General features: G+C 48.2%; 1 protein-coding gene across 3 annotated transcripts in view; it reads left to right on the plus strand.

Annotated features, from left to right (window-relative positions):
• Positions 1-11,240, plus strand: part of LOC110306813 (hippocalcin-like protein 1) — a 146,733-nt gene that overhangs the window by 89,729 nt on the left and 45,764 nt on the right. For all 3 annotated transcript variants that reach the window (XM_021178930.2, XM_021178931.2, XM_029484918.1), the window contains 2 exons: positions 8,758-9,159; positions 10,375-10,480. In XM_021178930.2, coding sequence (XP_021034589.1) covers positions 8,782-9,159; positions 10,375-10,480 — 484 coding nt within the window. In that variant the 5' untranslated portion in view covers positions 8,758-8,781. The remainder of the gene's footprint in view (positions 1-8,757; positions 9,160-10,374; positions 10,481-11,240) is intronic.

Here is an 11,240-nt window from a genome sequence, read left to right on the forward strand (position 1 = left end):
TTGTGTGTGGTGGGCAAGTGATCCAGTGAATGTAGGTCAGAGGACACAACCTCTGGGATTCAGTTCTCTCCTCCTACCACGTGAGTTCTCAGGCGTAAACTCAAGTCATCAGGCTTGGTGCCTGGTGCCTTTTCCCAGGGAGTTATTTCAATGGCTCTGATGCCTTTTTTTAATTATTATTAAAAAACAAAACAAAACAAAAAAAAAAAAACGGAAAAAAAACCAAAAAACAAAAAAATATTCATTAATGCTCTGGGGAGTTGGGAGTTTGAGCTCTTGGGGTATGGCTTGGGAGTCAGGAAGGATTTGCAGTGACTAGTGCCTTGACATGGGACTGTGGCTCAGATGGCAGGCTGAGGTTGCATGCTGGTACCCAGTAATACCCTATCCTCCCTCCCATAGATCTCACTGGGTAGCTGTGTGTTGTCCCACTCAGAAGAGGAGGGTACCTCTCTCACTGTAGCCTTCAGCTTCCCTGGCTGGGGTCAGGCTGGCTTCTCCAGAGAGGGCCAGAGTAGTCCTGCAGCCTATGTCTGTGGACCTGAGGAGGACTGTGGGATGGGAACACATTATCTCTCACTCATGGTATCAGAGAGTGAAGTGATCACTGGATGCCATAGGATGCTAATTGCTGTGAATTGGATCCCTGTGTGGTGGCATCAATTCTGGAGTTCTTGGTACTGCCCAGCACTGTCCACAGAAATATGATGACAGCTACATTCATATATAATATGATATTTTCTTAGAACCACATGGAAAGAGGAAAGAGAAACGGGGTGAACAATGTCCACAGCCTGTTGGTTCTAACCCATTGTATTCCAAACGGGCCCAAATCCTATATATTTTACCCTAAGGACTTGAATTTAGACTAGTCCAGTTTTCTAATGCTGTGACCCTTTAATACAGTTCCTCATGTCATGGTGACCCACAACCATAAAATTATTTTTATTGCTACTTTATAACTATAAATTTTGTCACCATTACAAATCTTAATGTAAATATATGTGTTTTCCAATAGTCTTGGGCAACCCCTATGAAGGGTCCTGCAATCCCCAAGGAGCTGGAACCCACTCATTGAGAAGCTCTGGTTTAGACCTACTATGCTTTCTTGACTAGTTTAGAAATTGAAAGGGGTGTCCCTGGACTAGTTTAGAAATTGAAAGGGGTGTCCCTGGAGGGCTAGGGACTGTGCCAGTCTTCGCCCTCTAGTGTCCGTCCATCCTCAGTGCAGCTTGTGTGGCATCAGGTGCATCCTGTAGCTGATGGCCATTCTGCCTAGGGCTACACTGAAGTGGAGGCTAAGGCTTTTTGAGTTTCACCTACTGCAGGATGGAGGAGGACGAGGGGGAGGAGGAAGAAGAGTAGGAGGAAGAGGAGGAGGACGAGGAACAATATTCTGCTGGTCACTGTAAGGAAGAGCACAGTTGAGGCTGATTTCCCCCTGCCACCTTCTGTTCTACCTGACATGGAACAGGCTCTCCATCAGCCAAGTCCAGATGGTCTGTTGAAGTTCAAATTCACAGAGGATGTACCCAGTCTCTCCTGAGTCCAGGACTTCATGGGGATTTGGTACCCACATCTCCCATCACCTTCCCTCCAGGGTCTATGTCTATCAGCCCTTGAGGTTTGGCAGTCTGACTGATGAGATTGCTGCATGGTGGGATGAATTGTACCATGCGTGTTCCTAGCCAGCACTGAGCTGTGGTTAATGGGACACTGGAGCTCCCAAGGGCCTTTCCCAGCAACAGCACAACTGTGATGTTAGCAAAGCTTTTTACTCGCAGTACCAAGCTCGGGTTAAATATTTTCACAGAGTTTCCCAGGTACTTGTTTGCTCTTTCCTTAATTTACAATTCAGTGTGTTAAGGACAATAAGAGCATAACAGACCCTGGGAGAAGGGGTAGGAGCTGTTAGCTCCCTCACCCAATTCCCATTACCGAGGAGTCACATGTCCTCCATGCTCCAAGGCTGTTGTCTGTCAGATCTTATCCCTGCTAAAATATGAAGTGGGAGGTGGCTGTGTGATCCCCAGGGACCCTCATTCCTTCCCCCTAAAAAGATGAAAGTAGGGCTGTCTGATCAATGAAGCCTGGGTTAGTCTGATGGCTGGTGCTACGTAGGTTATTTCTTCAGGGTAGCAGGCACAGTGATTTTTCTGTCCCTGAATAAGCATTCTTTTTTTGCCAGGTGTTTTCCCAGACAGCTAAACATCACTAAGGATGGCTTGGTTGCTTAATGAATGATAGAGGGGTCACAGGGTGTGTACCACTGAGCCCGTCACACATCTTTGCTGGTGTCTCAGTGCCTCCAGGAGAGCTAAAATGAGGTCCCTCGTATTAAATATTTTATCCAGGTCTCTGTTAGGCATCTATGGCCAAGTGCCAGGAAGCATCTATGAGGCCGCCAGCATTTGTGGGCTCCACTTAGCAGGTTCATGAAAGTGAGCATTAAGGGATCATGGCTTTGATAGCCACTTTATTGGCCAGGAGCTTCTGTGGGTACCAGCTAAAGGCACCTTGGAAACTCATTGCCTCTCAGGATGTTAGCAGGGAAGGGGCCCAGGATAGATCAAAACCCAAAGGACAGAGCCCAGTTCTAACCTAGGTCTTTTCTTTCTCNATGGGACTCATTCTGCTAACTCCTAGCTGAGCCACGTGAGACAGCTTACCACACCCTGGAGGCTCTGTCATCCTCCACCATCCCCTCTGGGCCTACAGTTTTGACTCTAAATTCCATCTTCTTGGCCAGAGCACCTAGTTCTCCTGCCTAGGAATGTGNCATTGTAGTGCAGGGCACTCGAGAGTAGGGACCACAATCCAGCATGACTCAAGCATCTATACTTCAAGAACCCAAAAGATGCAAAACACTGGAGCAGGTCCAGACTGCCTACTCAAGTGTAGGCTTCTCTGTGAGCCACCCTCCCAGGTGATGGGGTGTATCTGTCAAGAAGGAGGCTAAGGTGGGGGTGGGGGGCTTTCTGCTGCTGGGAGCCTGCTTTCTTGCCCTCCCTGGGGGTTCTTTAGTTAGCTTGCTCTATGACTGTTGGTCCTCTCTCCCAAGTCTCTTTACTGAATCTTTGTCCCCTTTGGAAATGGAAAGGGGGGGGGGGTCACTGTCACGGACTGCACTGGGCTGAGAGTTCCTATTGGTCAGGGATAGCTGCTGGATATTCAACAGTCTCAGCACACTTAGCATTGTAAAGGTGTGTTTCCCCATCTGGGTGTAGAGGAACATGGCAGGGCAGGAGGACTATGCTCCATGGAGTCCCTCCAGGACTGGGGCTTCTTTACACAGAGCCTTTCTTTACTGGAGTTTCAGAAAAAGGCCAATCCTACCCTCTCTTCCTCCTTATCTCATACTGCTTATGCCATTGGTCCCAGGTGCTTAAGATGGCCAGACACATTCCCATTGTCACCATTCTTTCTTTAAATGACATTGCATGCAGGAGCAGATCTTCAAGCCATTGCTCCTCAGAACCAGNTCCCGAGGCTCAGACCCTTCCTTTTCCCTTTTCTACATCCCATGAACCCTCAATGCCTCAGGGGTAGCCCTGAAACATGGATTGAGGGCTCCTGGGTGGTCTCCATCCTCCTGATGCTTGCGCCTTGTTCTTTGCATCCAAAGAGTGTCACTCGGGATCTGCTTGGATGCTAGCTATGTCAAAGTTCTTCCTGCCTCCAAATTAGTATTAGTACATCCTGGGAACAAGGGCATCTTGTGTGTGTGTATGTGTGTGTGTACTATCAACACAGCAGCAAGCATGTCCTAAACCAATGCAAAGCATGAATTCTAATTAGCAGCCTGATATCAGGGAGGAGGCAAAGGCTGGGCAGAGGCACAACCCTGTGTTCTGTAGCTCCCTCCTCTGAAATATTTGGTAAGGAGCAGATCTTCAAGGCATTGGGAAGGGAATGGGAAATAAGGGAAACGAAGCCTCTCCTCCAACACCTCCAAGGCTGTCTGCACTGCAGCCTCCTCCCGGCAGATATCTGCAGAGCAGGTACAAGGAGTTTGGCATTCTAGTAGCATCCGTTAGATGATAAATCACAGACACAGCCGTGATGTGTATTCAATGAGGTGGGTGGATGCTGTGTGCATGACCTGGAAACCAAGGGTCTGTGGCAAGGCCGAGGGTTGCAGGGCTGTTGATCATGAAGAGGAGTCATAAGCACAGGGCTGGCTATGGTGGCAATGCAGCTGTTTGCACATTGCCCTCTCAGGGACTGTCATACCAGCACAATCCCATAGCTGGGCAGACTGGAGTTGGGTCCTGGCTCACTTAGGAGAGGTTCTGCAGCTCTCTGATGGTCAGTTCTCTGGTTAGCACGATGTATTTGATGGGTGACATTTCTAAGTGAACTCCAGGCCAGAGACACATTGTAAGTTTGCCTGTGTGAATGGTTCAGTGGTGAGGACCTTGGAGCTACATGGCTTCACCAGGTCTAGGTCTTCTCTCTCCAATAATAGTATTTGAGCTGGGGATCACACCCCCACACACACACACACAGCTTGGTCCAACCTGGCTTCTCTACCTTTCACCTCCTACCACCCCAAACTCTGCCCTGTTTTCTGGGGTCCCCCATCCACCTTGTCTCACACAGATGTATCTCCTGCCTGAAGGCCTCCCGAGGGGCTGCCACTGACAGAGACATCCAAGCAGCCACTTTCCTGGGCTCAGCTCATTGTCCCATCTTCTAGGTACTCCAGTTCCCTTCTCCCTCCCCCACCCTCCTTTCCCCTCTTCCTCCCTCCCTCCCTCCCTCCCTTCTTCCTTCTTTCCTTTCTTCCTTCCTCCTTCCTTCCTTCCCCATTAATATTCCTGGATTATCCCCAGATATCTCTTTTTGCACGCCTTGTCCTGCTTCACTAAGGGATTCTTTGGACCAAACATCACCAGGTGTACCACCCTCCCACTGTTGGCTGTCCTATTCTTACCTCCACTTCCGTGTTCCCAGTGTGGCTTCAATTTTACAAGTGTCTTGTTAATTGAGTTTCCAAAATGAATTACCTACAATAAAACTAGGGTATTTATATCCCTTCCCAAAGAGTCATGATATGCTCTTACTCTGTGTTGGGGTGTGGATTAGAGCCCTGGGTAGTGGGCTCCATGGAGAGCAGCTAGCTCTTCATCTGTGTGCTTATCCTAGGCCTGTGGTGACCCCTCAGCCACCAGCAGTCGCATTTGTCCTCTGAGGGCAGACTCTGTGGCTGGAGAAGTTGGTATTTTGGGCTTCTGTTCAGAACTGGATGTAGCTAGCTTCTTGTGATACTTCTGGCCAGCACTGGCCACCCTGTCAAGCTCAATGTCCAGTGAACCAGGGAGAGGTTGGCTGACTCGTGGTTGAAGCCCAGGCTGTAGGTGATAAGGAAAGAGGACACTAAACCTTGGTAGAAGCAAGGCTGTGAGATAGGAAGTGAGTGTAGCAAGAAAACAGAGGATCTGGGGCTGGCGAGATGGCTCAGTGGTTAAGAGCGCCGACTGCTCTTCCGAAGGTCCTGAGTTCAAATCCCAGCAACCACATGGTGGCTCACAACCATCCGTAACGAAATCTAATGTCCTCTTCTGGAGTGTCTGAAGACAGCTACAGTGTACTAACATATAATAAATAATAAAATCTTTAAAAAAAAAAAGAAAACAGAGGATCTGGCAGTCAGCCATCACTGGGGGTCTTGAGAGGGCCTGCGCCCCTCTATATATGCACTCCAGGACCATAGTTCTGCCTTTTCAGTTTTGTTTCTTGTTTTTGAGACAGGGTTCTCTTTCTGTAGACCAGGCTGGCCTGGAGCTCAAAGTTATCTGGCTGCCTCTGCCTCTGACTGCTGGGATTAGAGCTGTGTGCCAGCACCAAGGCTCTGTCTCTATTTCTTGTTCCTGAAGCCCCTCTCAGACAGGGCTTAACCAACATTGTTCTATCAACTCAGAGGTTCTTGCCACCAGTCAAGAGACTGTGATTTGGGGATGCTTCTTCTTTGAGTAGAAAATAAAATCTAAGGGGACTGGGATCCTGGAGAGAGGGCTCTTAATGTTCTTGCAGAGGACCCCAGTTCAGTCCTGTTCCCTACACCCACATGGTGGCTCACAACTTCTGTAACTCCAGTTCCAGTGCTCCTACATTCTGTACACAACACTGCAGGTACCAGGCACACACACAATGTATTACATAACAAGAAAACCCTTGTAACATACTATATAAGTAAATATTATTAAAACATTGAAGGAGAAAAAAGGAAAGGAACATGTGGATACATTTCAACATCTTAAAACTGCAAATGAGCCATGCATTGTGTCTCACACCTGTGACTGCTAGACAGGGGAGGCAGGAAGGTAAGGGTGCAGGTTGTCCTCAGCTACATAGTAAGTTTGAAGCCAGCTGAGCTACATGAGACCCTATCTGAGAAAACAAATAAACAAATAAAATTACAAAGGAAAACACAACAAAAGGACCTACAAGGTACCTATCCATCCAGCCAATTCCCCTCTTCACTCAACTTTACCATTTTCTGTAAGTTCTTCCAGAGGAGGCCTCCACAGATAAACCCATCTGACCTTTTCTCAAAGATGGCAGCTGTCATCACGTGCCCTTGTGCAAGATCTTCTTCCATTGGTAGATCTCTCTCTCTCTCCCTCCCCCGCCCCGTGTGTGTGTGTGTGTGTGTGTGTGTGTGTGTGTGTGTGTGTGTGAGAGAGAGAGAGAGAGAGAGAGAGGGTGGGGGTTCTCTGTGTAGTCCTGGCTATCCTAGAACTTGCTCTGTAGCCCAGGCTATCCTTCCTTGAATTCCTATCTGTCTGCTTCTGTCAGTAAGTGCTAGAGTTAAAGGCATGCACCACTACTTGCCTGCTTGTTCTCTTTCTTTTAATATAATTTTTTTTGAGACAGGATCTAGTGTAGCCCAGGCTAGCCCTGAATTGCTATATAGTCAAGGATGACCTTGAACTCCTGATCCTGATGCCTCCACCCTCCAGTTCTGGAATTACAGATGTGTGGCACCTGGCTACCTGAGTTGATGATTATTTCTGATCAAGATACTGTGGACATTTGAGTTGATTGTTTGTAAAGGGGAGGACGTGTTTAGATAAGTAAATGTGTGCTTTGAAAGGCAATATCAAGCTGCCGTAGTTCTGTGTTGAACAAGGAACTTTAAATATCTCCTAGTTGTGTAGATAAGTAAATAAAATATGTACATAGAAAGCTAACAGCCTGGGAAAGAGGTGAAGAAGACAAGGGTGGTAGCAGGTAATACTGAATGCATGTCTCATCATCCTTAACAGGATCTAGCACCTAGAGCTTAGAATTCATAAGCCTCTGAGNAGTTCAGAGTGATTTCCTTTGGGACTTGGGTAGAGGAGACTCACCCACACTAGTTCTTCTACACATTTCAAAAATAACTGAGCTATGCAGTGTGTTATTGTGAATGAAAGAAACCAAAATTGAGGTAGGAAAGTGAACGAGTATTAATGTCCAGTGGCCAATCACTGCAGGATCTCACACTTGGGCCTTGTGAGAGAGTGCAGTGGAGTGTGCTGGCCAATTGAGCAGAGTCCTAGATTTCCATTGGGGCTGTTTCAGCTGTTAACATTCATATCAACATTCACCAGCCGATTGATGCCAATTCTAGATCTCCCTTGCAGAACAGTATCTCATAGGCATAATAAAGAGCAGGGACTCCCCAAAGGTTCCCAGGTGTCTCTTCTAGGGTTAAAAACAGCATGGTGTGTGTTGGTAACTTCTCCCAGTCCATTATGTGGAGGGGGACAAGGAGGTCTTGGGGGTAGGAATGGGGTTGGTAAATGTCATTTATAAAATTAGGGTTGCTGACAAATGAAGTTGAACTTTGAAGGGCCAAAGCCATGTTCCTGTTCTCTGGTATCATCCCTGAGTCCACTCAGGATGGGTGTCAACCTAGTTCTAAATTTACCCTAGCTGTGTTAGCTAAGAATGTGAACCACTAACATCCGCCTATGCAGGCAGGATTTATTTACTATGCAGCATCAGCAAATGTATCTGTGACAAGAAAACAAACAAACACACCAGGTTCCCCACGAGAAAAAGAACGAGCTGTTCAAAGCGAAGAGTCAGGATTGGGTCCATGAGACCCCTTTGCCCCAAGCTGATGAGCTGAGGGGTTTGTCTCAATCCTGCCTCTTGTTTAACCCTTACAGGACATTTGATAAAATTTCATTCCACTGATTTTAGGTTGTTTCTCCCTGTCCCCTTATACTATGATTCTGCATGCATGCTCCAAGTAGACTGTATTTAGCCATAAAAAGATATTCTTTCTGTCTTTCCTAGAGTGTTCTGGCTTTTGCCATGTTGTATAGAACCATTTTGTACCTCCTGAAGAGAGCCGTTCAGGAAACGCTAAAAGTTGGAGCTTGCACTATCATGGTCTTGAGTTTTTCTGGCCCAAAAGTTCTCAACCTGTGTGTCACAACCCCTGTGGGGATTGAATGACCCTTTCACAGTGGGTCACCTAAGACCATCCTGCATATTAGATATTTACGTTATGACCCATAACCATAGCAAAATTACAGTTATGAAGTACCAACGAAAATAACTTTATGGCTGGGGGTTCACCACAACATGAGGATCTGTGTTAAAGGGTTGCAGTTTTTGTAAGGCTGAGCACCACTGCTGTAACTGATGGCACTGGACATACAGAGGATGTTGCTTAGCCAGCATCGTGGTAGGGTGTGATAGGAAGCCAGACCTTGGGTCCCAGGCATCCACAGCTTACCTTGTGTCTTGTCCTTGCAGGTTTAGTCTCCACTGCCAGCTGCCATGGGCAAGCAGAACAGCAAGCTGCGTCCTGAGGTGCTGCAGGACCTGCGGGAACACACGGAATTCACTGACCATGAGCTTCAGGAATGGTACAAGGGCTTCCTCAAGGACTGTCCCACTGGCCACCTGACCGTGGACGAGTTCAAGAAGATCTACGCCAACTTCTTCCCCTATGGCGATGCCTCCAAGTTCGCTGAACACGTCTTCCGCACATTTGACACCAACAGCGACGGCACCATCGACTTCCGGGAGTTCATCATCGCTCTGAGTGTGACCTCTCGGGGCAAGCTGGAACAGAAGCTCAAGTGGGCCTTCAGCATGTACGACCTGGACGGCAATGGCTACATCAGCCGCAGTGAAATGCTGGAGATAGTACAGGTACTGGCACTTGGCAGGGCCAGGAGTATGGGGTACAGAGGGAGCGCAGGGATCCAGGACCCCCATCCCGGGCCCCAGAAACCAGGTCATTCCTTGGCCCACTTGCTACCCGGCGTACAGGAGTGTAGGTCTTTGCAGAGAGTAACGATAAAAGCCAAGCATCTATCGATTGCTTGCTGGACATCAGGCCCCAGCTGAGCTCATCTGTAAGGTTTATTCACACAATTCTATGAAACAGGTCTTGTGTGTGTTTTTTTTTTTTTTTTTTTAACCTCTAATGAGATCTGAGTCTCAGATAGGTGATTAAGACTTATCAGAGCAAGAACTGGCAAAATGGCTCAGTGGGGAAGAACACTTGATACCTAGCATGAGGACCTGAGTTCTGATCCCAACACCCACAGAAAAGCCAGGAGTGGCTGAGCATGCCCGAAACCCTAGAACAAAGGGAAAAGTGAGTCCCAGAAGCTTGCTAAGCAGGCAGCCTAGCTACAATCGTAAGCCCTGGCCGGGTTCAGTGAGAGAGAGAAAAGGGAAGATTGTGAACACTGGTATTGCTGTTTGGCCTCTGCACTGGTGGGTGTTCATCTGCACACATGTGTATAACATACACACATTAGCTGTCTATAGGGCTTCCTATAGAACGACACAGTAAAGGATGAGTCAGCAGTCAGTTCTTCACAGGAGCGATGCTTATGTGCACCCTGCATCCTTCCTGCTCCATGCTTTAAACCATTTCTGTATTTGGTCCAGTGAGCTGACTCTGTGGGTAAAGGTGAATGCTACCAAGCCTGGCAGCCTGGGTTTGATCCCTAAGACCCACATGGTAGGAAAAGAGAACCAGGGTCCACAAGTTGTCCTCTGCAGATTCAGGACCCATGGCTGGGCAGGGATCAATGTATTTCCCCTTTGACCTTCCCTCCAGGATTTCCCAGCTCCCCACCAAAGATCCTCCTTTCAGACAGACACTTTGCCCCACAACCTCCCCTCTACTCTGAACCAAGGAGCCCTCCATTCTTCCACNCCCCAGCTGTATCCTGTGCTCTTGAATGTCACTTAAACTTTCCTGGCTCCCTTTGCCCAGCACCTTGTCTGTGAGACTTGTTCTGATGAGAGAAGGGTCCTGACTCTGCCCTGTCGTTGCTCCTTGGTTGGCTGAGTGAGGACCATCACCCACCCTCCATCCTCCCGAGCACACTCACAGATGCCCCTTTGCAGGCCATCTACAAGATGGTGTCCTCTGTGATGAAGATGCCCGAGGACGAGTCCACGCCCGAGAAGCGAACAGACAAGATCTTCAGGCAGATGGACACAAACAATGATGGTAGGAAACATGGCAGGAGTGAGCGGGTGGGGTGGGAGGAGGGGGTTTAGGAGAGGGGGTGGGGATTAGGTGAGGGGAGCAGATGTGCCTGTGAAACTGTTGATGGCACACAACACCCTCTGCCCTATGCAGCACTGCTGCTTTCCAGCCCACTTGATTCAGCTCTGCTGAAGGGAGGGAGACTAGAATTCAGGGTCAGGGGCACCTAGCCTGCAATCTGAACCTTTCCAATGGCTTTATAACCATGGGCATGTCAGTAGACCCTCTGAGCTGTAGTCTTCATCCGCGTTGTCTGAGTTAGGGTTTCCATTGCTCTGATGACACACCATGGCCACAAGCAACTTGGGAAGGACAGGGTTTATTCACTCACAGTTTCCATATAACNGTTCATCATCAAAAGCAGTGAGGGCAGGACTCAAAGAGGGCAGGAACCTAAAGGCAGGAGCTTATACAGAGACCATGAAAGGGTTGCTACTTACTGGCTTTCTCCCCATGGCTTGCTCAGCCTGCTTTCTTATAGAACTCAGGATCACTAGCCCAGGGTTGTACCACCTACAATGGGCTGGGCCCTCCTCCATCAATCACTAGTTAAGAAAATGCCTTCTGGTCAGGCATGGTGGCACATGTCTTTAATCCCAGCTTATAGGAGACAGGAGGCTGTCTGTGAGCTCAAGGCTAACCTGGTCTAAAAGGTGAGTTCTAGGACAGTCAGGGCTGTTACATAGAGGAACCCTGATTCAAAAAACATAACAAAACAAAA

Source organism: Mus caroli, chromosome 12 (assembly GCF_900094665.2).
Source record: "Mus caroli chromosome 12, CAROLI_EIJ_v1.1, whole genome shotgun sequence".
NCBI classification, from domain to species: domain Eukaryota; kingdom Metazoa; phylum Chordata; class Mammalia; order Rodentia; family Muridae; genus Mus; species Mus caroli.